This window comes from Heterocephalus glaber, unplaced genomic scaffold (assembly GCF_053883595.1).
Source record: "Heterocephalus glaber isolate CG9 unplaced genomic scaffold, H.glaber_assembly_v1.0 deba00001555, whole genome shotgun sequence".
NCBI lineage: Eukaryota > Metazoa > Chordata > Mammalia > Rodentia > Bathyergidae > Heterocephalus > Heterocephalus glaber.
The window spans coordinates 5,558,747-5,586,260 of NW_028258346.1; the positions used below are offsets into that span (position 1 = coordinate 5,558,747).

General features: G+C 34.8%; 1 protein-coding gene across 3 annotated transcripts in view; it reads right to left on the bottom strand.

Annotated features, from left to right (window-relative positions):
* Stk3 (serine/threonine kinase 3) overlaps positions 1-27,514 on the bottom strand; it is a 319,544-nt gene that overhangs the window by 59,346 nt on the left and 232,684 nt on the right. For 2 of the 3 annotated variants that reach the window (XM_021262683.2, XM_004850156.4), the window contains one exon: positions 12,695-12,870. In XM_021262683.2, coding sequence (XP_021118342.1) covers positions 12,695-12,870 — 176 coding nt within the window. Of the gene's footprint in view, positions 1-6,860; positions 6,913-12,694; positions 12,871-27,514 lie in introns of all 3 variants that reach the window. The other variant, XM_087190670.1, reaches the window with a different exon arrangement.

Here is a 27,514-nt window from a genome sequence, read left to right on the forward strand (position 1 = left end):
TATTTAACAGTCAAATTCAATTTAATACCTAATCCAGAGGCATACTACAAAAAATGCAAGTGCTGTTTTTGTCTATGTCAGAAGACAGTTATGTATTCTATTTTTCTTCCAATTTCTTTGTTTTGTAAATAGTTACAATATTTTTACTTCCAAACAGCTCCACTCTCCTTACCCCCACCCACAGACTTTCCTTTTTTTTAGCCCCTGTAACATCAGAAGACTAAAAACTGTAAATAAATCCTAGTTACAAGATAAGTATTCATAGCTGCTCTCAATGAATATGAACCAGTATCCTTTTGAACTACTAATAATTTATAGAAGTATTAAAATTCATTTTTTACAGCTAGAATTCAAATCTGAATGAACGAGAAAACACCAAACACACTGAAGGCAAATATACCACGTTTAGAATTCTTCTTACAGGTAATTAATTCTTTGTTAAAATGAATAAAGTAATTAGTAGTAGGGGTGGGAAAAATGAGTTTACTTCAATTTTGTGAGCCTCCAATTTGGATGAAAAATCAGCTAACTGTATTAGACTTCAAAGCTCAGTAGTTTATAAAATAGGTAAAACAGAATATCATTTGTTCTGAGAAGAACAAATGATAATTGTGCAAGTGGCTCCCTTGACTAAGTTACTTTCTAAAAAGAGGAGAAAAGGCACATAGAAGGTACTTTTGTTGAATAAGTAAAACACTAAAAACTAAAAAGGAGGTTTAATTGCTAATATGCTACTTTAGAAAAATCTAAATCTAGAACATTAAATATTAATTCATATTTAAACAAAGTAATCTTAAGTCTCCTAAATATGAATAACATTTGAACCTTACTGTTAATCCTATTAAAATTCCTCATGTTCTGAGAAATTAATTAATTAAAACAAAAAGTAGTCCCTAGTAAATAAATGAATAAAATCTAGTGAGGAAACTTCTTATTCATATTTATTGAATTTGAATCACTTCAAATATAGGCTCTAATAATTCAAAATTTACCCATTGTGCAATTTTTATAATACAATGTAAAATACTGAATCTTAAAAATAGGAAGCAGCTATTACATATTTTATACCTATAATTAATTTTATTAAATATATTAAAAATTAAATAAAATCTCTTTTCATTCTAAAACTCAAAAAAATATATATAAATACATAGTCATGGTTAAATATTTTAGCATATTTTTCCTTTAAGGAACTCTGAGGCCAAGCTAAATACAAGAAACTAAATATACTGCTAAGTACATCAATATAGAATTATGTTACAGAGGAATGATTTCCTTACATTATTACCACTTCTTTTTAGATTCAGAGAAAGTATGGATATATAAATTCTATCTATTTTCCCCTGGTAATACATTATCCATCTGAATATAAAACAAAGAATTTGAACAGAACCGGTCAAGTATTTTAAACTACTCCCACCTTTGGAAGCTGGTTTTGTTATTTGATGCTTGTTTAAAATATTAACACAGGACAGATTTTTCTCTAAATTATAAAATATAGATGGCTTTAAAGGAATATTCATTTAATTTAGAAAATATACATTGAATTATTACCAATTGCTAAGCTGATATACAATAATGTTTTCAATGTTTTAGTTATGAAACAAATTGGAGTGAAAAAAAGTCTCATATGTCATATTTAAAAACAGCCTTTAGCTTTTAAGATGGATGTGATGGGCCTCCATCCCAGGCTCCTAGGGGTGATGTTTTTAAACTTTTAGAGTAATAAAACCATAAATAGATATGATGGCACCTGATTGGCTTGAATTTTTCTAAGTACCTTAGTATGTTTATTTTCATAATTAAACCTTTAGAATCAACAGTATTTCTTTGGAGATAGAAGTATAATTTTTAATAAGATTCATTATAGAACTTTTGAGGAAAAAAACGAACTAAATAAATATAGAAACAAGTGTCACACATAGGCAGCACTCAATACCTTATTAATATGAAGCTAAGCATTTGTAACAAAAAGCTGATAAAAGCAAACACTCCCTTATTGTCTTAAATTCTTTCCTTTGAAGAAACTTAAAGCTAATCTTTAATTGATCTGTAAGAACTTCAGTCTGCCTTGTATAACTGTGTGGTCCTATGTACCCTATGGCTACCAGAAACTCTATAATCTCAAAAAGAAGGAATTCTGCATGTCAGACACTGCTGTTCAATTAAAAATTATTACAGTTGAAATTTAACATTTTTCATTTTCATGCTATTATTTTTAAACTTGTTAATTTTTTCTACATTCTGATTTTTCAGATCAGTGGTTATCTGGACAGTTCACCTATCAGTGAAATAAATGTTCACATGTTTATCACTACCAATGTTTCTCCAGCACAGTGAATTTCTTTTCTTTTTTTTTGTACCAGAGATCGAACTCGGGACCCTTGCGAGGCAGGTGGTGGAACCACTGAGCGCAGTGGATTTCTTAAACTGTTAGTGCCTAGTGTCTGGTGCGAGTGCACACGCATACACACACACACACACACTGTTTATTGGATAAAGAATGAATGAACAAACTAAGATATTTCTGTAGTGATAGAAACATGAAATGTTTTAATGTACTTTTAAGTTAGTGATGTTTCTTCTTATAAAAAGAATGCTGAGGGGAAGCTTTTGGTTGCCTCTGAAATGAAGGATAAGGATCATAATAAAGTAAAAAGTTACCCACAACCACTTCCTACATTGAGGAGAGGGGCACTATTCAGATGGAGCCAAATTGTGTTCTCTGAGTTTACTAAGACATTGCAAATAACCTCACTACTCACTCCCTAGTTACTACCTTAGCCTACATAAGAGAGTAGAGGTGAATCAGGAGCCTTGGGGTGCAGTGTCTCTCATGAAAAGAGTCATCACTGAAGCCAAGCTTGGGAGCACTAAAATACTCCATTATAGACATTGTGGTCCCTTGAAAGATGGAGAGACTGGCACCTCACTTCAAAGCTGGACTGATGGCCGGAGATTTAACTTAGTGGTTCTGCTGCCCGCCCTGCAGGCTCAAGGACCCGAGTTCGATCCCCGGTACCAAAGGTGGACTGATTATTGCACAGGGTACCTCCAACTTGCCCTGTTGCTATCAATGGAGTAGAATATAGGTAACTTGACATATGTCCTGGAAATGTAGGAAAATATATTAACTTTGAAATTTGTCTACTTCTTGTCCAGAGATTTTTGAAGATGGGAGGCTTGGTGGAACAGCCTGCAATAGCAGGTTCAATAGGGTGAGAGAAATAGCATACCTTAGGAGAAGAGAGGGAAGCACCTCTCATGTTTCTCTCACCTACCTACTTACTCCATGAGGCCTTAGAAATAAAATATCATGGATTCTTGTGGCTCATGTGAGGGAACACAGTGATCATGGAAGAAGCAAGGCCTTCTGGCCAAAAGCATCAATTCCCCATGTAGAGAGGGGCAGGGGTTTGAAGTAATGGAACAGAAATGAGATAGAGCTGCCTATTTCTATACGAGGGTTAAAGTACAAGTGATAAAGTAAACCAGGATAAAACTATCACCCTGAGAAAAATACATATGAAAATCATGACACTGTCAGGGACATTATGCAGCAGTTCCAGAGTAAGCCCTATTATCTTGAGATAAATAGGTTCAGATGATGACCTCTGCCTCTTCAGCTGTCTTTCCATCTGCATCCCTCACCCTACCTCTGCAAGAGCTAAACCAGAAGAAAACAAAGTATGCCAACCATCTTAGGCAACTTAGGATGCTTGCCCTGAGATGAAGGGTGGGAAAAGACCACCACTTTTTTTAACTAGTCAGAATTTACTGAGCCAAAATGACTATAAAGTTGTAATACTTGTTCAAAGTCATAGCTAAGGATAGAAAAGGAAGATTAAAGACAGCATGCTTGAAAATAGGTTTTAAAAAAAGCCATGTCTGCTATATACCCTATGAGTTGTAATTGCTTAGAACTGTTTAAAAATGCTTTAGTTTATTTGCTTCTTATTCATACCCCCCTAGTACAAGGATAAATCTTCAAAGAACTACTAACAAAAAACTTGATAGTTGAAACTATGTAAAAAAGTTCAAGCACAGGTTGATATACCCCCTACAAATAAGAAAGAGTACCATCTCACTGGTGGTAGGACCTCCTATGATGCTGTGATCTGGCTGCAGTTAACCTAAGCTTGCCTGTTGAATATGTATCCATGGCTAGATAAAGCCAATCTTCTCTGCTCATTGACTTTGCTCTGTTCACCTTCAATCTAGGATTCCTCAGAATCTGCGTTGGTGACCATCACCTTGGTGGACTTCAAGTACTCTTTCTATGCCAAATCCTCCCCAGTTCATAGTTCCCATCCTATATTTTCTTTTCTTTTCTTTTTTTGGTATGGGGGATTGAATTCAGGACCTTGTGCTTGTGATGCAGGCGATGGAACCACTGAGCTAAATCCCCAGCCCCATCCTTATTTTCAACGGTGTAGTGGATTTGTATGTCCTCCAGACATTGCAAACTTAGTACATCCACAACAGGACCCATTCTAAGAACTGTGTTCTTTTCTTTTACTATTCTTTATTTCAAACAAGGGCAACATTATCAATCTAATTCCCTAGATCAGAAAACTTTCCCTTTACCCTACTTCCCTATACACAACAGTTTATCAGATATGGATTATTCTAAATGATCCAATCCAGATGCTTTTTTCAATTTGGCCTTTCTTTAATTCCACTATCTTTGTCTTAATCCATTTTGAACATTTCAACAGGTCTTTAATCTAGTTCTCCTGAGACTCTGGTGTTTCCAATTCTAAAAACAAATTTAATAAGAGTTATTCCTTTGAGAATAATTACTAGCTATCCACTGCCCAAATGACTAAGGCTATGCTAAATACACACTAGAAGCCTGAGTCTAGCACCTAGGGCACTCCTGTATCATATCCAGTATTATTTTGTCCAGCAGTTTCCTATCATGAATCATAGGAAAATGTTTCACAATAGCCCAGATAGAATTTTAGTTTAAAAATGGAGTCAAGAGGTTAAAAAAAAAATAAGTGATTATCATCAGGGAAGAAATTCTTACAGGTGAGAATTACTGATGTAAAATACAGAAAGATGCTCACAGACTAAGTTCTGGAAAATTCATTTTAAAATGGCTTTAAAGGTGAATATCTAGTATATCCAATGAGGTGCTGTGAAATGATTAGTTAAGGAAAGATATCTTAATTTCCTTAACTCAGTTATTTAAAGAATATTTTTTTTCTGCAAGACTGTACTTATAATTCTACAATAAAGGCAAACGGAATTACAGGATTTGTTTGCAAACTTTAGCTGCAATTCACTGATTTCTGCAAAACAAGGAAGAACTCATCTGTATTGTAATTTTGTTGTATTTTGTATCGACAGGCTAAGGGAAAGTCTTTCAGTGTTCACCATTAGAACAAGAATGATTAAATATTTAAAAGTGAGAAAAGAGCAATATCAAGAATTCTGTGCCATCACTAAAATTACAGTGAGTCAGACAGTAAATTTCTTTTCATCAAAGAATATAATCATGAGAATATAAAAATTACCATTTTAGGTCTCTCCTCCATTAGCAAAGATAATCCAGAACTAGATAATTAATTTCATTAGTACAAGAATATGGCAGGTTATTAGCTTTTAGTATACAAGTACTGTACCTGTGGCCTGAACTATTTTGTAGCTTTATTTGCATTCTCATACTAAAAAAGAGAATAAAATACTAAATTGAAGGCCTGTGGAATTACATTCGATACTTGAACCCACGTGTGTACTACACATAAAATTTTAACCTGCAACATCACTTAATTCATAAAGCAAAAAAGGTTAAGAACCATGAAATAAAAATGAAAGATACCATTTTTCCTAAATACATTTATTTGCTACACTATACAAATTAATTTGACACTCTTCATTTATCTTAAACTCTGTATATAAGTTTAGAAAGAAAACATGTCTACTCTTGATGGACAAAGTTATGAAACAAGATGACTTTAGTTTTGAATCAAGATAATATATTTTGGATTTTTTAAAAAAGCTGTTATTTACTAGAAAATCTTCCATCATAAAGAACCCAATCTAATGAGTGCTTTCTATTTTAGTAAGAGAGAGGTGCCATGGAAATTGTTGCTATCCTAATGTCAGAGCACAAGAAAAAGGTATTCATATTAGTTCAACCAGGCCAACAAATCTAATAGACTCCAAAAGAACCATCTATTTCAATCTGAAAATTGTACATTAGGAAGTATGATGAAAATCAGTTATGGAAAGGTTTCTGATACTGAACTATGTATTTTCTGAAACCGTGACTTAATTATGAAAATATAAAAGTCATTTTAGACTTACAAGAAATTTCATTTGTGACAATTCAAGTAAGAAACAATTGTTCCATTATCAAAACATAACCGCATATATGTATCACTAGTTATTTTCTAACAACTTATTTGAAATCTAATGGTTTATCTCAAGAAGTAAATATTGTGGGGCAGCAGTCTTAAAAGATGATAAATTAGACTGTCTGTTCTTTGATCCTAAATTCCACTATTGGTTAACATCTCTTTTGAGATAATCACCCTTAATCATTCCTAATGTTTACTGGCTAAATATCCAAAATGAAGTTATGAACAGAAAGCCCTCATAGTCAAAATAACTTTCTCCACACATCAACATTAGCCAGAACATATGGTTAGAGTATAGTATCTGTTTTAAAGTGTAAAGTAGCCAATTCTTCAGTCTTCTAAATAAATTACATTTTTAAAATTAGAAAAAATTATTATGAGAAAAATTTGTGCTTTCTAGAACTCTTTGGGGTTAAGACATTTTTCTTCTTGCCATGTGCTTTAAACATCATAATAAATTCCAACATGGTGACAAGAAACCACATACTGCACCTGTGCTTTCTATCTTAATTAATCCAATAAGTGCAGGCCTGCTCGCTTTAATCTGTAAAGGAAATGATGATATAATGAGTTTTAACTTAAGGGATTAATTACCTAAATAAGTAGAATTAGCTTAGTGTTTCAGTAGACTCTGCCTAGACACAACCATCAAATAAAAATTTTAGGGACTATGAAAGTCTTAAACAGCATATTTAAAAGTAAGAAAGCAAAACAGTCATTCTACCTCAGATGGCTAAATGATTAAATTATACTGAAAAAAAAGTAGAACAGATTGGAGAACTATAATTTTTAGCTTTAACTACTATAGAATCAATTAAATCCAATTTAGTTGCCTAATGACTATTAACATTATTTTCTACTTGTATTTAAGTGCTTATTTTTGAAGCAGGCCACTTTCCAAGCAAAGGCTATGACTGTCTTAAATGTTTCAGTAGCCTGATAGTCAAAACCTTACAAAAATTTTATAGAGGCCTAGACAAATCACATGACATAACTGTACACACAACACACCATCTGTTGGATATGTTTGCCAGCACAATTTCGTGAGCTGGCAAAGGACTGAAATAATCAACAATTCTGCAAGTATTTCAAAGTGCAGGCTTCTCATTAATTTTAATTTCCTGTTGGCTCTACAAGGAATGAGTGAGTCGTGAAAGCACAATGTGCCACATACACTTGAGTTCATGCCACATATACACCTGTAATCATAAACTTATCCAGGGCTATCCATTGGAACATTTGAGATTTTGTGTGTTTATTTCTTCTTTAGCCTAGAAGAAATAAATCTGAAAAATCTCTATCTTTTCATACTTTGTTAATATTCTTGCAAACATCTGGAAATACTTGACAATAATCATTTGATTAATGCAAAGCTAATCAATGACAATATGCTTAAATACTTCGCTCAACTGAAGTGGTTTCCTCAGTCCAAAGAATTAAGAATTGAAGAGAACAAGCAGTTCTTTGACTAAGAAGTACACTACAAGGGAAATTTTTAGCCAACATCTCTTCAAAAAGCAAAGACATCCTCTGTATTTAAACTGATCAAGCAGATGATAGCAAACTGCTAGTGAGTAAAACACCGGCGAAGAGTGCTGACTTAGGTGTTCTCCTCATGGATTCCTAAAGCGCTGACCCTGCTGATACATTTTCATGGGCTCCTATAATGCACCATTGTCTCCAGTTTCTTTTTCCCTTCACAACTGCTGGCAATAGGGAAAGCTGAAAAGACCCTGAGAAGGAAGTGTTTCTCCAGAACAAAAGAAGATGCTTAGAAGGGCCCATGATGGCTTCGGCAGCAGGGCTGGTACTTTGTTTGGGTTTACTGTTTTCTGCCTTTTGCAGAAATGACTGTTTTTCTTGTCAATATCTTAATAACCATACTGACTTGCCAATCCAGAAATCAGAGGCAGGGCTGCAGAAAACCTAGCAGAGGCCTTGACAAGTTTATTCTGAGATTTGTTTTTCCTTTGCAACAATTATTGAGACATTTGCTCCACTGCTGCTCTAGAGGATTTTTATATCCCTTATCTCAAAAATCAATGTGAACTGAATAAATATTTAAGAATCACAATAATTAAGAAATGCTAATTTATAATTCAGTTTGGATCAAAACCAGAAACAGTTGATTTACCTAGTTTCTCCTATACTAATAATGATTGTCAATCCAATTTCCTTTTTTAAAAAAATTGGATCTAATACAGTGGATTAACAGATGGGGTTTAAAGTTTTTGTTCCTATTCCAAAATCTTTACATTACTCAAAATGTATCTATTTAAATATGATACTGTGATTTTTTACAAAACAAGATCTACATGTGCTCTATTTAATACTACACAATCTGGATGCTAAAGCTGTTTGGAAATAAGTCTAACAAAAAAATGAAACATTAGACTAGTGCTATAATAAACAGATTTGCCTTTTACATTTGTTTTAAAAATCTGCATAGGCCCATTCTAAACAGAACTAGTTTTTAGTGCAGTTAAAGTACTTAGGTTAATTAGCCCAAATATATTTTATATCCTATCCTTATACAGTATTATAACCTCCAAATTGGTGACATCATAAAATCTACAATCACATTATATCCAGGAACATAACATGAAATAATGATTCACAGAAAACCCAAAAGACAAATGCTAAAGATTTAAAAGGAAATACATTTATAAATTGTATTGCATACTGGCTTTAAGGTAAAGAATGCTTCCTAGTCTGCACATCTCTGAATAAGCTTTGTCCTTCAGGAATCTGCTCTGAATACTACAAAAGACAATGAAGTGTTCTCTCTTGTTTTCCCTTTCTTGAAACCAATTCTCCTCAAAGCAAAGGATAAACATGCTTATCCTGAACATACAGTCAAATTAACTTCAGCCTGTTTTAAGCAACTTCCGTTAGATATAGGAATCACACAAAACCCAATTCTCTTTTCAAAAGTAAAGAGGAGACAAACATAAAATTTTAGCATACCTTACACTTTGATGTGTCGTATTTTTTTTAACATTCTATGTCTAGAGGAAGGGAGAATGGATGAGATTTTCCTTATCATTAATACCTGGTGTCTTAAATGGAAATCTACCATTGTTTAGTCCATTTCTCTACTTCTTCAGCAAAGTATTACAACAAATCACTTACATTGTGCCCACCTATACTTCTCTAATTACTCTCTTTTTTGCCCACCCCAACTTTTTTATGGTACTGGGGAATGAACCCAAGACCTCTGCACTAAGATATATCCCCAGCCCTTTAAAAATTTTTATTTACAGACAGAGTCCCCACAATTTGCTAAGTTGCCCAGCCTGGGTTCAAATTTGAAATCCTCCTGTACCACCACACCTGGCTTTTTGTCCTTCTTATGTACTTTCCTTGTCTTTTGCCACACTCACTCTCGGCAATTCTTTTCTCATCTCCTATTCGTCTCTTATTTATTTACATTTACATTCCCCTAGTGGCTATTACAGACATTTTCCATTTCCTCAAAGTGATGAAGAGGGCTGAGTAAGTCCAGTTGACAGAAGTTATAAATGCTAGGGAAGGAAGAACTATTCTAGTTGCTCCTCAACTCCCTAATCAAGGCTTCTGCCCTGTATAACCCAGAAAATAAAATACTCTGTAAAAACTAGATCAAGTTGTGTGATCCCTTAAAGTCTCTTTCCTACTGTGAGGGCATTTTGTCTTTTTTTTTTTAACCTTTAATCACTTAGTTCCTCACTTTAACCAGAATAGTACTCTTCAATCTACTAAGTCAACTATTTCTGTTGAATAATTTTTTTCCCCAGTACTGGGGATTGAACTTAAGGCATTGCACTGAGCTGCATCCCCAGCCCTTTTAAATAATTTTAATTCTGAGACAAGGTCTCACTAAATTGCCCAGGCTGGGTTCGAACTTGCAATTTTCCTGCCTTAATCCCTCAGAGTGCTGGGATTACAGGTCTGGGCCACTATGCACAGTTTGTTTTGTTTTGTTTCATACTGGGGATCAAACTCAGGACCTCGCACTTGCAAGGCAGGCGGTGGGACCACTGAGCTAAATCCCCGGCCCCACTATGCACAGTTTGAACAATCTTTTCTAATGTTTCCTACATGTATTCTCATTGTTTTCTATTACAAGCCAGCTCCACAAACCCAGTCTCCTCTCTGTATTGGTTGGCTTTCTCTTGCTAGGACAAAATACTTGCCACATACAACTTAAAGGGGAAAGGGCTCATCTTGGCTCAAAGTTTCAGAGATTTCAGTCCATGGTCAGCTGGCTCCAAGGCAGAAACATCAGGATGCAAGGGCACAGAAGAGGATAGCTGCTCACCTCATGTCATAGGGAAAGCCAAACAGAGGGAGAGAGGCTAAGAGGAAGGGGCCAGGGGCCAGATACTGTTCCCAAGGTCATACTGACATGACCCACCCAGACATGCCCAGTAGTGTAGTACTTTTGCACAGTGTTGTTAGGATTCTGATAGAGATTACAATGAAACTGTAGAATATTTTGGGCAGGATTAATATCTCAACAATGTTAAGTATTCCAATTCATCAACAGATGTCTTTCCATGTATTAATAACTTCTTTAATTTCTTTCAGCAATACTTTGCAATCAGTGTACAAATCTTTCACCTTCTTAGTTAAGAATATTCCTAAGTATTTCATTCTATCTGATGCTTTTGTAAATGAACAGTGTGTGTGTGCATTCTAAACTGAGGTCAAGGAACTTCAACTTCTGCTCATACCCTTCGAAGGCTGCTACCACCACACAGAAACCCTAGGGTTGCCTCATGAGACCACACAGCCTAGCCAACATTCAGCACAGCTGTCAGAAACATGAGCAGTAATTTTAGAAAGACCATTCAGCTGCTTTAGGCAAGCTGTCCAGGTGACTGCAGTCACTTGAAAATCCCCAGGTGAGACCAGCAGAAGACCCTCTTAGCTGAACCTGAACAAACTATTACTGTACAAAATAGTAAGCAAATCAAAGTTTTTTTTTAAGTCATTAAGTTTGGGGATAGTAGCAAAGATTACCTGATCAGTATTAAATAATTTTATTTAGTATTTCTTAACTATGATAATTTATTCATTACTTGTAGCTCACTTATTTCAAACTATGTCCCAGAGGCCATTAAGAGTTATTCCAACTAAGACAAGATAGAGTTCTTTGATGCTAAATATTCTACATTATTCATCACAGTCATGAATGATTTAAAGTTTGAATGTCAGCATCCTAAATAATTTATAATTTTTAAAAAGTAGACAGCTTACAACGATATCTTATTAAAACTAAAGAAACAGGGATTTTGTTTTTATAATTTCTTACTTTGTCATTGAAAGATAGTAAACAGATTTTACAGTTAATGTTTTCAGGCTAATTTGTAAATATTTCCCAACAATTACTACTAAATTTATAGAGGGTGGATTTAAAAAAATTTGTATTATCTGATTACCATAAACTTTAGGAGAAGAAAAAATTTACGAGAAAAGCACTTAAATATAAAATACAAAGCACTGAGCATCATGGTGTTTAAGTAACATGGCTTAATATTAAAATTTGTAAAGATATACATATCTAAAATATTAGTTATTAAAAATGCATTTATGAATAAATTATAATTTTACTTAGAAAAATCTTTCAGAATGCTATACAAAAGTATCAAATTATTGTTTAAAACTTTATTATAAAGCAAAATTTACACCATAGAAATTTTACTTCATTAATGGTTAAGCTTAGGAACTTATTCTTTCAAGTTCTGGATATAATTGCTTTAAGACATTATCTGTACTCTCTGCATTCTTTAAAGGAAATAATAATGAGCAGGGCAGAAAAACATCACGAGAAAATAAAACAGGCAATAAGGCAGAATTTTACACTTAAGTTCATAAGTTGTCTAGGATTATTCTTTCTGACATACCAAGTAGAAATAACACAAGTAGAAACTAATTCAGTTAACTTTCAAAGTTGAAGCAAATTTCTCACTGTTTATGTCATAAACATCTTTGCATCAGTTATTTTGGTAGCCAAGTTTACTGCCAAAAGTATCTTATATTTGCATTATTAAGAATTTCTTTTGAAATAGTTGTCATTGTAGTTTTAAGGAGTCCTAAATCTTTAAATACAAATTATGATTTATTTAATCATAGGCAATTATTCATATTTTTATTTCTCTATAGGTACATTCCTGCAAGCAAAGTATATTTTCACTAATGCAAATATATGGCTATATATTGAATGTTAACATAGAGTATAAATTTTTATACACACACAGTTCATATTTATGAACTAAGCATCTCAAAGTAATGATAAAATACAGAAGGAGAAAATATAAATACAAGAATTAAAATGTACTTACAAAGTCAAAGTCTCCATCTTGAGGAACTTTCCAGTTATCAGGAAAAACATTTTTGGACATAGGGAAGGGCTCATGCACATTCTGATTACAGTTTTCATGACTCTTATTCTTGAAGTCCTGCTTATCAAAGTAGTCCATGAAAGATGGTCTTTGTACTTGTGGTGAAGTTGCATTTCCTTAGGTAAATAAAGAACATAAGGTGGGTATAAGCTCTTATAGTTAAAGAAGTATGATTTTTATTGAGTTGTGGTTTTTTTATTGAGCCATATAATAAATTTGTACTGGTCAGATTCAAGGTCAACAAGTCAATTCATGAAGAACAAAGTAAAACAAAAACATAAGTGAAAAAAAGGGTATCCAGACCAAATGAAAACTAAACCATTAATCAGGCAATGATCCAAAATATTCTTATAGAAATATTTCAGAACTTTAGCATAGCCTCTATCATAATTTTATTAAAAATCATTCTCAGGTGCATTTGAAATTTGCCAAAGAAAATAAATTTTTAAAACCCAAGTGTTTTTGGTGCTCTTTTTTACATTTAAGTCTGCATTGTTATTGTAATTACATATTTTCATCGGTAAGAAATTATAAAGACTTACCCAGGTTCCTCTTATATCTATTTCATTGCTTTCTTACAGTCTCTAGTCGACTCCTTTGGCCCATGGACTTTCATAGCTTTGTCATATTTATATCCTTGTCTCCCAAAGTTATTTCTGAAGCTTAGATCTTGCTCCTAAGTTCTAAATCTAACTTTGCAACTGCTTGCTAATGTTATTACTTAATCTGAGGTGAGTCTGGGTTACCAGTTAGTTTTTCAGTTCCGAAACTAAACACAAAAGATCTTTCCCTTTAAACCTGCAACTCCTCCTACATGCTCCACCTCTGCCAAGGTCAACACTATTTACTCAATCCCCAAAGTAATAAAGTTAAGAATTAACTCAGACGCCTCTCTTCTTATATCAAACCCATCATTATGTGTTCTAAATTCTACTTCTCAACAGAATTGCTTAAAGCTAAACTTTTCCTCTATTCATCATCAATTCTTAGTTTTTAATCATTTTTTGGCTACGCCTCCAAACCAGTCTCTTTGCTTCCAGTATTCCAATTTTGATTTTATACTGTCAACATAGTGATATTTCAAATACAAATCAAGCCACATCATTCTTCTGCTTAGATTCTTTTCAATGGCTCCATATTTTTTAAAAATCTCAAACCGTTAAAGTGGAAATAAACTTGGAATAACAGATTTTTAATCTAGTTATTAAGATTGTGATCAATATTTTCCAAATTGGACTCATTCCAGACCTACGGCTCCAAACAAATGTTCCAGAGACTACCAGAAGGCATTTCCCATACAATTCTTCAGATAGAAAGTAAGCTATCTTCTTAAAAACTTCTTCATTGGTGTATGGGTAATTGAAACCTGTTTAATTTACATCCATATTCTAAATAAATTCCTCTTTCATATATTTGTTCATAAAATGTTGGAAGACAGAGAAAATGACTTCTGTGTTGACTATTTTTCAGAAGAAGCAATCGTTTCTTTCACATGACATGTTTTTCAGACTTGTCACCACGTTGTTTACTAGTCATCACCATACCTAATTGATTAGGTGGTTTTTAAACTACATAGAATACATGTAACATGAAATATACCCAAAAGATTGAAAGGAGAATCATGAAGAGATATTTGTACATCCATGTTCATCATGACGTTATTCACAGTAAGTAAAATACGGAAGCTACCCAATTACCCATGAACAGAATGGATGGACAAAATGCAAGGAAGGAAATTCTGAGACATACTACAATATGGATGAACTATGAGGACACTACAGTAAGTGGCATGCACCAGTCACAGACAGGAAGATACTACATGATTCCATTCATATGAGGTACTTAGAAGGTGGTCAAAATGAAAAAGACACAAGTGAAATGGTGGTTGCTAGGCAAGGAGTAGGAAATGGGGAGTTAGTGTTTAATGGGCATAGCTTTTCAGTTTTACCAGAAGAGTTATGGAAATGGATGGGGGTGCTGGCTGCACATTATGTATTTAATACTAATAAATTGTACATTTAAACATGGTTAAGATGATAAATTATTTTTCAGTTTTTTATTGTGATGAAATGTACATAAAATTTACCATTTCAGACAGCAGGAATCAGGGAGACAGACCTTTTGGAGATGGAGGAGGGGATGACGGGAAGTGTGCAGTGTTAAGTATTATTTAGTGTCCAATCTTCAGAGCTCCTTTCAGCTTGCAAAAATAGGTTTCTACCTATTAACAATTCTTCATTTTTCCTCTTCCTAGCCTCTGAAATCTACCATTTTACTCTGTTTTCATGAGTCTCACTAGTCTAGATACTTCATATAAGTGGAACAATTATAGTACTTGGGCATGTTTGTGTGTGTTTGTGTGTGTGTGTGTGTGTGTGTGTGTGTGTGTGTGAAAAGCAAACCCAGGGCCTTTGCACATATCCCAAGCCCTTTATTCTACTTCTATTTCTTTTAAGAGACAGGTCTTGCTAAGCTACTAAGCTGTCCAGGATGGGCTTGAAGTTTTGATTCTCCTGCCTCAGCCTCCCAGACTGGGAGTATTTGCTTTTTTTTCCCCCATCATGACTGGCTTATTTCATTTAACATAATACCAGAATTTCCTTACTTTTCAAGGCTAAATAATATTCTATTGAATGTATTATGCCACTTTTTGTCCATTCATCTGTTAATGATTATCTAGGTTGCTTCCATCTTTTAGCTATTTGAAATCATGTTGCTATGATCATGGATATACAAATATCTCCTAGAAACACTAATGATTATGTGTTTTTAACTATTGTTTCTCTATACATGTAAAACTCCATATTTGCAGATGATCTCATTCTTAATACATATACAGAAACCTTTTAAAATTTTTCTTGTGGTTATTTTGATGGATGTGCTTAATTGCTGATCAAGTGAATCATTATGATACACTGTAAATGTGAATAATATAATTAGTAAAAGTAGTATGTTTATTTTTATTTTTCAGCCTATAGATCACATCTTTCAAATATGTTTCTGTCTTTACCCTTTCATTAAACTGAAAGTTCCCTAAAGCAGGAACACAAATCATTTGCCTAAATAATTTCACAAGCAGATAACTCTATTGATGAGTATTTCTGACTATCTACCCAGATGTTCAATAGGTGTCAAAATGAGGGGGAGCTATGAGATGCTATATTTTTTTTGGTCATTATTATTTTTGAATCAGTGGAAGCTACTAGTATCTCATTATTAACAACTTGCATTGGTGATAATATACTTGAGAAATTATTGTGACTACTATAATTATTAAAATAATCCCAGTGGAGTCAGGAAGAATCTAACACTATTCAGAATATGTATAAACTAGTGGAAATATAGAAAAAGACTGAATATAACTTTCTCTCCAAGGACACAGTCTTTAATTACAGCTATTTAGGCCTTAGATGGCTTGAAAATAAGTGTGTTAAAATAGCTAGAACCCAAATTGTACGCACTAAAAATGTACTAAGACATCTCACCAAAATTAGAATAGGGGCAGGGCATGTAGTTTATTAGTAGAGCACTTGCCTAACATGTGCAAGGCCTTGGGTTTGATTTCTAGCACCAAGAAAAGAAAGGAAGGGAAGGAGAGATTAGAATGGTACAAAACACCAATATGTCTGTTAAATTCTCAGAACTTAGAACACTCTCATTCCACATACAAAACAAGGAATTCCTTAGGAACAGGTATAAAGATAATGGCCAAAGCCATAATGGCCAAAGGAAGGAAAGAAGGGAGGGAGGAAGGGAAGAAGAAAGGATGGAAGGGAGGAACTGGTTAATCTGACAAGGTTAACAAGGTTACCAATATTTGGATGGGACACACCACATCCATTAACCTTTTCAACAGATTTCAAGTACTTTGATTTGTTTCTGACCCTCATCATTACATGACATATTTCTCTATCTTCAGAAATGAAATCTGGTTCCTATGGCAACCTCTTTTTACAAAATATGTCTAGAAATGTAACCTCAGTTATTCTCCACTTTTGTCCCATTTTATGAGAATAAGGAAAAAGAAAAAAAACCACATACACACATTCAAGTATAGCTAAACTTAGTTAAAGTATCTATAGAATGTTTCACTGAAACATTTCTAGACAGTATTCTTTTAAAAGTAAATTCAGTATTTGGAAGTATTTTGATACAACACACACACACACACACACACACGTGTGTGTGTGTGTCTGTGCACAGACAGCATTTTCAATCCATTGAATCCATTAAAGAAAACACTTCCTGACCAATATCCCTCCCCAAGTCTTCCTCCTCTTTCCATCCCAAGGCAGGACCAATTGCTCTATTTTTCCTTCCACCCAGCACTGGCTTCACTACAGAGACTCTGGTTATGGTTTCCTGTTTTTTGCTCAAGTAGGAGGTATAAAATTCTTCATCCCAAAGTCTTCACAAATACCAACCGTGGTGCTATAATGAAATGGTCAGGGTTCTTTTGATAAACCAGTGACTCTTAACTACTTCATGGTTTTGTATCTGAAAAACATTCATCTAAGTCATTATAAGAAAAAAGGGAAGACTAACCTTTTCCTATCAGAACAACATTTACAAATCAACTACTCTAATATTGAATGCAATAGAATATTAATATCAATAGCAGGCACTAGAAGGAGGAGAAAAATAGAACTCAAAAGTTGCTTTTTTCACTATGGGGAAAAAGTGTGGAAAATGTTTTATTAAAACCTTAATAAAAAGTAAGATAGCCTTGGTAGGGGTATCAAAGACAGCAAGGGTAGGGAATAGGCTGAAAGAATTACTTTCTGCCAAGGAGTCAGAGAAATAGAAGCTTGATGAGAGATAAATAGTGCCAACAGAAAAGACAGAAGCAGACCAATCCTGGGGTTGAATATAAAAAAAGAAAGGCAATCACTAGGAAATTTCATTCTTATAATCTTCTTCCCTAACAGGCCTGGGCTTGCTTTGTAACATTATCCCAATCAGAAGCTTCAAACCTGTCATATAAGCTACCACTATAGTCAAAGTTTTTCAAAGTGAAAAGGTCGCCTATATAATGTCTATGGTTCCTCTTTCTCTTAGTAGGGGTGAGAAGGTACCTCTCTTGAGGGGTATGAGTGATCATGCCATACAATTCTGGCCAATGATACATAAAATAAGAGATTCTAAGAAAGTTCTCTTTTTTGATAGATAGTCATCAACCCTTCATTTCTTGCCTTTCCTCCACTCTGGAATGCAGACTTGATGGCTGGAATGCTAGCATTTATTCTGCAAGCAGCAAGATTAGTCTACTATAAAGATGGTATCACAGAAAGGCTCTCTAATGCCATCATGAAATCACTCTACCAGTGCAGAAATACTCTTTCTGAATTTCTTGTTAAGTGAGAGAAGAAAGTAAACCTATTTTTTAAAAATACTGTTAATTGGGTTTTCTGGTATTGTTAGCTAAATTCAGCCCTTAACTAGAACATTTTTATACACAAGTGGGAAACTTAGAAAGTTGAAAGAACAAGAATTTTCAATTTTGCTGCAGGAACATCCCAATTTGAAACTCTGAAATTCACTATTATATACGGTAGTCTAACTATCACTATATTTCAGATACACTTTAGTTTTAAGGGTTTTTACAGGTAGACTTCAAAACCTATGGTAAAATGCCTTGGGTTTCTCACTTAAAATTTTAGAAAATAACCATTTTTAAATTAGAAACATTCTTATAGAGCATTAACCAAAGTCCAAAACTCAACTTACACAAAAGAAAGCAATCTATTCCATTAGTTTTTGTTTTTTTTTTTGGATGACTCTCTAACAAGATATTAACCAAAATATGCTTATACATAATTTTCTACTCAAATGTATGTGCTTGTATGTCTGAATATTTTCCATTGCTTAATTTAAAACCTAGTATTAACATTTAGAGTATGTCTCTGTTATACACAAAGGAAAGATAAAAAAAGTTTTAAAATATTGCAATGGAATATAGACTGTTTTGAAAGTTAATGGGAAGGGTAACTATAACAGCCTGTAGTGTTTAACTATACAATATGAAACTCGTGCCACAGTGTGCAGTCGAGTCTCCAGAAATACAGGTTCACAGGGGTGGGGAGAGTCAGGATGAGGTTTCTGACTTGCAATTTATTTAAAAAAGAAAAAAAAAGAAATCCCGAGCCCTTCAATGAGAGAATGAAGAAGAAATCTCAAGATAGTAACCACTGTCATATGTGATTGTGGTTGCTATGGTAAATATTTTTTTTAAATACAAAAAGAATAATCACATAAATTCATCATCAATTTCTTTAGTTGCAGTTACATTTTGACATTAGCTTATGGAAATATATTTTATTTAAATAATAAATTAAATTTCCAAAATTATCTAGTTTTTCAAATTTAGCCCAATTCCTTCAATTTACTTGTTTGTAGAAGTGTAAATCAATTAGCAATAAAGAACAAAATAACTATGATTCATTCTTTGTTTATGTGATATTTTAAAGAAAAATGTCTGTTTTTCTGTCCCTTCATTCCTTTCACAAAACATTTACAAAGATACTAACTTGTGTGGAATATAATGCCTTAGAAAATATGCTAGTCCATCTAAAACTATTCATTAGCTTTCCTAATTTGCATATTTTCTACCCAGGTGAAGTCTTCATAAAAATTTAACAAAATATAATTGGTTTGATTTCTAATTTCTTAGCATGATTATGACAAAGGGGTACCGAATGAAAAAGCAATCATAACTTTAGCGTATGTGTCAACATCAAAGATATTTATGATTACCTTATCTGTCTTTTAAAAACGTTTTAAAATGTGGATGTCCCACCTGATTGAAGAAATATTTGTCCTTTAATTTGTTGCTAAGAATATGATGAGTACATATAAAGCTAGGAGTTAATACAACAGCTACTGATAATCAGGTTTGTTTCCTAACTTCAACTGCTTACATTTTAAAATAAAAGAGGATACATACAACATGGAGGTCAAGAGGCAAGTCATAAAAGAGACTAAAAGTTTAGAAAAATACCTGAACAAAGATTAAAAGGACTGATATTGAGTAGAAAAAGAAAAGACTGAGAAATAATTTAAGAAGTATCCAAGTATATAAGAAGGGTTCTTGTACAGAAAATAGTGACCAGCTATTTTCCATCTTTAATGAGGGCAGAAGAGAAAAAAGACAAAAGTCCAAGACTTTAGTTAAAAGGATTGATTTCCTCTGTAAGTAATAAATATTAGAATGATTAGGGTGTGTCTATGGAAGTCTTTTCTTTAGCGGTCTTACAAAAGAGAGATTTTTCTTCACACGAAGAAGATTATTTCGGTATGTTTGCCTATGCTTTTTGGGGAGTAAAACAGGTCTTACAACCAAAATATACACACCATGGGCCTCAGCTGGGTCATACTTGATTACCCATCCCACAGACTCAGGGCACACAGGAGAGTGGGGCATGTTCAGTGACCTGAGAGAGCTCCAGACCACTGTAGCACACCAGAGCTGGATACTTCGCACTTCCCCAGAGGAAAATGAAGGGTTTCTAACTGCCTAGAAATACTATGGATATTTGCACACAACTGCAAGAAGGACCTATTTACTCTTAATATCTTTACTACTATGTCTTGGGCAAGATTAACCTTACTAGTTAAAGAGGCATATAATAATTTTTCTAGAAGAATGGCAAGCTCTATGGAGAAGTATAATAATAATCTTCCTGCTATGGTTTACATCTAGATTATCCCTCAAAGGCGTCATGTATTCAGAGCTGGGGCTTTTGGAAGGCCATTGGATCATGGAGGAGATATAGTCATTGGTAAATTCATCCACTGGTAAATTCAGGGAGTGAGTGTGCTGTTGGGAGGCAGGGGATCTGGTCAGAAAAGGTGGGTCACTGGAGGCAGGACTTAAACGGTTGTATCTCCTTCCATGGCTCCTTCCTTCACTCTCTGCTGTATGGCTGCCATGAGGTAAACAGCTTTCCTCCATAGCAGACACTTCCACTATGCCAGTTCCGTATTTGAGCCTGCCAATCATGAAATGAAATTGAGCTAAAATAAACTTCTCCTTTTAAATTGTGGGTGTTGGAAACTGTGTCCTAGCAACAAGAAAGTGACTGGGACAGATCCTGGTGCCAAGAGTAGGGTCATGGCTGTGACCGTGTAGTTAAGAAGCTTTGACAATGGTTTGTGAGGAGTTTGGAAAACTTTGGCAATGCTAGCTAGAGAAAACCTAGAATACCATAAACCGAGTTTGATGGGAAATTCTGGTCAGAGTTCAAAAGACCAGAATGGTGAAAGAAATGCAGATGATACAGGGGAGGCTTAGGAAGTTTCAGTTGGGAACAAGCTGTCCACTGGCAGTTGGGCTATCTGTGGCCATCTGTGTGATATTCTGGAAGAAAATTTGTCATCGTTTTCCCCCTGTCCTAAGACTTTGGGAGGGACTGAGATTAAGGGTGGTAGACCAGACTGCTGAAGGAAACTTCAAGGTAGCCTAAGAACATTCAGGCTATAGCATGGGTATTGCTTGCTGGTTCAGTCAGGTTTATAGTGAGAGCAAAAAGCTCACTTTGAAAGTTTTCAGTTCTGCCACAAAGAAAACACATGCAAAACTGTAGCAAAGAAGATCATGGTTGCTAAAACTATTAGCACCAAAAAGAAGCCAACTGCTCTACATAAGGACAGTAGGTAAGATGCCTTGAGAGCATGTGAGGAATCGGCAAGACCTTATCCTCTGTAGGTTCAAGGGTGCAAAAATGAAAGACTTTACTATGAGCAAAGAGACCAGGGCACCCTGCTCAAGAAAGACCATGTAGGGGTTTGGTTCCAGGGATTTGGTTCACAGTGCTCAACCATCCAGACACTCAGAGGCCTCTGTGGCCATGATCCAAGGGGGTCCAACTACTGTACAAGCTGACAGCAGAGCTTGGCACCATCCTCATGGTGCTTATTACTCAGCCCTGCAGAATGCAAGAGTTGTAGGGCCAAGGAGGATTCTACCCAGATTTCAGTGGAAGGCCTGGGAGGCCAAGAAACATGTCCCTGAGAAGGCAATGTATGAAGCTGTGAGAGTGAAACCAAAGTGCAATGGAGACTCAAGAAGTTGGAGAAACCAGGAATATCAAGAAAAGCTGTAGGCAGTGAGCAGAACTGCTCTGCCCCAAGAGAGGCCATGAGACCTGCAGCTGGCAAAGCTACAGGGTGGGGCTACCTAAGCCTTCTCTAGCTTGTATCTCATGAAAACTTGCCCCAGGTGCTATAGGGTTTAATGTTTTCCCTGTTGGGTTCTGGTCTTGTTTTGGACTCATTCTTTTCTATCCCCCTATTTCTTCCTTTTGGAATGAGAATGTGGCATTGTATGTTGGTAGAGTTTAATTTTCTTTCTAATCTTTATAGGGGCTCACTGCTAAGAGTTTGCCCTGAGTCTCAGAGTTGACTTTGGACTGGACTTTTCAGTAATGAATAAACTATCAAGACTTTGGCAACTCTTAAGAGTCCATTTTGCATAAAGAAATAGACATGAGTCTTTTAAAGGGCAAGGGTGGAATGTTAAGGTTTAGAACCAGAATGTCTCCCCCAAAGGCCTCCTGTGTCCAATGGGTTTTTGGAAGGTCTTGGATCATGGTGATGCCATACTCATGGGTGGATTTATCTGTTGGTGAGCTCAGTGACTGAGTGTGCTGTTCAGAGGTTAGGCATGGTCAGGAGGCATGTTACTGGAAGCATGCCCTGGACCCAGCTCTTCCCTTCAGTCTCTGTTTCTTGGCAGCCATAATGTGAGCAGCCCCTTCTCCAATGTTGTTTCTGTACTTGAGCCTGAAAACTATGGACTGAAATTTCTGAAACTGTGAGCCAAAATAAACTTCTCCTCCTTTAAGTTGTGGATGTCAAGTATTGTGTCTCAGCAATGAGAAAGTAACCTAAACACTTCCTACACATTCTCTACCCTTATCAATTATTTCTTGGGATTGGATATTACTTCTTTAATGATTTATGGTTCAAAGCCTTACAAGAAAATTCATTTCATGAATATTAAAAATTATTAGGCTGCTCCCAGTGCCCAGGAGGAGGCTTCCAGGCCACCGTACCACCGCCACCACCCAGCGCAGAGGAGGTGAGCCAGTCCCAGTGCTCAGGAGGAGGCTTCTGGGCCGCCATACCACTGCCCCCCCCCAGCACAGAAGAGGTGAGCCGCACGGGCACCAACAGTGGCCCCCCCCCCGAAATAAGTACACGTAAATGAGCCTCAAAAACCAGACTTTCAGATGACCTAAAGCAACCCCAAAGGGAAACGAGACGGAACAATCTGATACTCAACCACCTGGACTCCCTGAACTGGCAATAAAAGAGGATCTGGAAAAAATGAAATCAGAAATAATTTCTCAGATAACAGCAGGGATTGTGCCCATAGTGTAAGACATGATTAATAAATCTAGAGAGGACACAGATAAAAAAATAGAGGAGCTAAGGAACATGATGAAATCCCAACACAGGAAACAAATGAAATCCATAAAACAGATGCAAACAGATTTCCAGGAGATTAAAAACTCCATTGAAAGTGTACGGAGCAGAATGAGCCAATGTGAGGGCAGAATCTCAGATACAGAAGATAAGATTGCAATTAGTGACCAGGAAAAGAAAAATTTCTTTAAAATAGTAAGGAACCATGAGAAATCAATCCAACAGCTGCTAGATGATGCAAAGAAGAATAACACAAGACTGATCGGAGTTAAGGAAGAAACAGGAGAGAGTGCAGATGATATAAAAAAACTGTTCATGGAAGTGATGGCAGAAAACTTCCCAAGTGGGGGAAAAGAACTTGACATACAGATAAGTGAGGCATATAGGACTCCAACTAGCCTTGATCAAAAAACATCTACACACAGGCATATAATACTTAAGATTCCAGAAGCCCAACAGAAGAACAAAATTCTACAAGCAGTTAGAGAAAAGAAACAAATCACATACAAAGGAAAGCCCATCAGAATCACAGCAGACTTCTCAACACAAACCCCCAAGGCAAGAAGAGCTTGGTGTGATGCATTCCAAGCCCTAAAGGAAAACAGTCTCCAACCTAGATTGATGTACCCTGCAAAACTATCTTTTAAAATTGATGGAGAAATAAGATACTTTCATGACAAAGAGCACCTTAGGAACTGCATGAATACCAAACCAACACTCTAAAAAATTTTAGACAATATCCTAGGAAAATACAATGAGGATCACAACCCCAGGAAGCCCAGCAGAGTGAATCCATTGGGTGTGACAAGAAATTAAATGCAAAGGGGGAGAATGCAACAAAAAGAAAAAGTCATGACAATGATAAGTCAATATGTATCAGTTATAACCATCAATGTTAATGGTCTCAATTCACCAATCAAAAGAAATAGACTGGCAGAATGGGTCAAGAAGCAAGATCCAACAATATGCTGCATATAAGAAACACACTTAATTTAACAAGAAACTCACAGACTGAAAGTTAAAGGGTGGAAAGCATTATTCCATGTGACAGGAACCCCCAAAAAAGCAGGAGTAGCTATCTTCTTTGTAGATCAAGTGGATTTCAAACCAAAATCTGAAACACTTCTGGTTCTAAGAATTTCAGATAAGTGACAGTCAACTTGTATGTACAAATCTATTGTGAACATGTGTTTTCATTCCTCTTAAGTAAAAACTTAAGAACAGAACTTTTGGTTCTTAACACTAATTCAAGAAATTTCTATAGTGTTTTCCAAAATGGTTTTGTCATTTTTACATTCACATTAGTAGTATTAGACAGTTGTAACTGGTTCATACCTAAGCTGATGTTTGTTCTTCTAAAACTTTTAACTTCATTTCCCTAATGAGTGTATAATATGATCTTGTTATTGTACTGATTAGTATTTTTCTGATTCTAGTGTTGCACACTTTTGCTTGTGCTGTACTGGCTATCATCTTGTGTTTACTTTTTCATTGGGCTGTCTGTTAATGAGCTGTAAGAGTTCTTTATATATTCTGGTCATAGGTTATATGAATTATAAATATGGTCTGTTTAAGGACTTTTCATTTTCTTAACAATGTCATTTAAAGTTCTAAATCGTGATGGAATCTCATTTATCAATTTCTGTCTTTTATACATCATGTTTTTTGTATCCTAGGAAATTCTTGCCTACCCTAAATTTATGAACATTTTCCCTTATAATTTCTTCTTAAAGTGTTATAGTTTTAGTCTTTCATATCTAGGTTCATAGATCCTTTCAAGTTATTTTTATGTATGGAAATAAAGGGTTGAGGATAATTTTTTATATACAGATGTTTGCTGAAAACATTATCTTTTCCTCTGCTCTTGAGTTGAATTTATGTTCTATAAAATGTTAATGTTAAATAATCTCTCAAAACTCAGCGGACCATATACATGTGGTTCTATTTCTAGATTCTCTGTTTTACTCCATTGATCTATATGTCTTTCTTTACACCAACACTGCCTTGATTACTGTAGCTTTAGAGGAAGTTTTAAAATTAGGTAATAAATGTCTTCCAACACTGTTTGTTTTGTTTTTTCTTTTACTTTTCTAGGTCCTTTGTACTCCTACATAACTTTTAAATTTCAATATCCCATTCTTCATTTATAGTAAATATACACAGACCTGAATTTTTATATATACCTTGTGTTTTCTAATCCTGCTAAATTCAAATACAAGTTCTAGGTAGGGGCTGCTAGAGATTTCTTAGCATTTTCTCTGTACATGATCATTTCATCTACATATAAAGATTTTGCTTCTACTTTGCCAATCCTATCCTAATTGTGTCATTTTATTGCCAGACTATTTTGGTTTTGGCCTAGGTTTCAAAGTTTAATGGACAGATGAAGAGTAGGCATATCTGCCCTTGTTCCACACCTTAGGGAAAAAGCATTGTATCTTTTCCATTCATGTAAGGCATTTTTGCTGGAAGTATGGAGTACATGGCTTATCTGTTGAGAAGGTTCTGTTCTACTTCTAGTCTCCTGTTAGCTTTGACCATGAACAGCTGCAGATTAGTATTAGTCCAATACTTTTTCTGCAACTACTGACAGGATCTTATGGCTTTTTCCTTTCCTCTGTTTAAGTGATGACTTATGGGGGTGGATCTTCCAATGCTGAACCAACACTGCCATCCCTATAACAAAACCACTTTCTACATACTGCCAGATCTGACTTCTAATAGTTTGTTTTGTTAAACAAATTTTTATCTATGTTCATACTTTTTTCTTCTATTATCTTTATCCAGTTTTAGGATTAGCACAATGTTGAGTTCCTAAAATGAGGGGAGAAGTGCTCCTTCTTTCTTCTGCTTTAATTGTTTGATATAATTTATCAGTTAAAATGCGTATTAGATTGTTGTTATCATATAGGTAAGTTTTCAAGCTAGGAATATACTTTCTTTAATAGGTGCTTTTCAAGTTTTATATTTCCTCCAGAGTCAGTCTCATTAATTTGTCTTCCAAGGTACTTCTTAGAATTTGTCAATTTTACTTCAAAAAAGATTTTTGTAATATGCTTTCTATATCCTTTTAAATTCTGTAAAATCTGTGGTAATGTCCTCTAAATTCTGATATTGTAATTTAAAAAATGTATAGCTGATATTGTGTAATAAGAAGAAAAGGTCTAAAGGAGTAGGGGAAGTGGGGGGGGTAGGGGAAAGGAAAGAAGGGAAAAGAAAAAATATGACAAAAGAAAAAAAAATGGAAACAAAGTCTTTGCAAATAGGGAAGGGTGGAGGGGGTGAAGGGAGGACATGGGAAGGGGTAAAGAATAAGAACCAAGATACATCATGTAAAGGTACAAGATCCCAATGATGAATGTAACTGTATTTTATACCGAAAATGTACCAATAAACTTAATGGGAAAAAAATTTTTAAAAATATTATTAGGCAATTTATATCTATGTATCTGATCCTTTTCTGAAACACGTTTTGAGAGAAAGAAGACAGGAAAGGATAAAAGAGAAACAGGAGAAAAACAAAAGAAGACTAAGCAAAGAATGGGACATAGAAATGTATGCTCAGGGCAAAATGTCCCACACAATTTTTTTCTGAGGACATTAAGCAAAATAAGAAGCAAAGATATCTAACAATCTTCTGTTCTTGGTATCCCTCCTATTATCCATTTCCAGAATAAACTCCTAAAAATATAAAGCAGAACCTCATTTGTTTTCTTTTAAGTAAAACCATATGTATTTATTAAACAAAATAAACTAAGATGTTTTTATAAGATCCTTATGTATTATAGACATATAAAAAGAAAACACTTAAAAAATACGTATTCAATTAAAATTAACCTAATATTTAATAATTGGTAAACAGAATTATGCATGGTTAATGTAAATAATACAAAACCTAAACCTGACACATTTTTTTCCTCATTCATTCTTAATAAAACAATGGTCTGTACCTACTTCCCTATTTAGCTCTTGCTTCTGCTCAGCAAGCTCTAGTGTGTCTGCATCCTTTTTAAATATCCCGGGTAAGTTATAAACACGATATTCCAAAAGAGTTCTTACTGCTGAAATGATAGCAAAGCTGTTATTTTCTTCTTTTAAAATGTGGCTATCAGTCCTAGTTGCACTTCAGAAGCACTTGTAGAGGTTTTTCGTTTTTAAATTATTTTTTAAATAGAGATGTCTAGGCCCTTTTCTAGCCTACAGAACCAGCATCTCTGAAGGGCAGTTGCTATGGTGTACATTTGTGATGTTAGTGGGTTTGACCCAAGAGCAGCGTTTATCTTATAAATGAAGTCCACTACTCCAGCCTGTGAAAGTCTTCTAAGATCATGATTC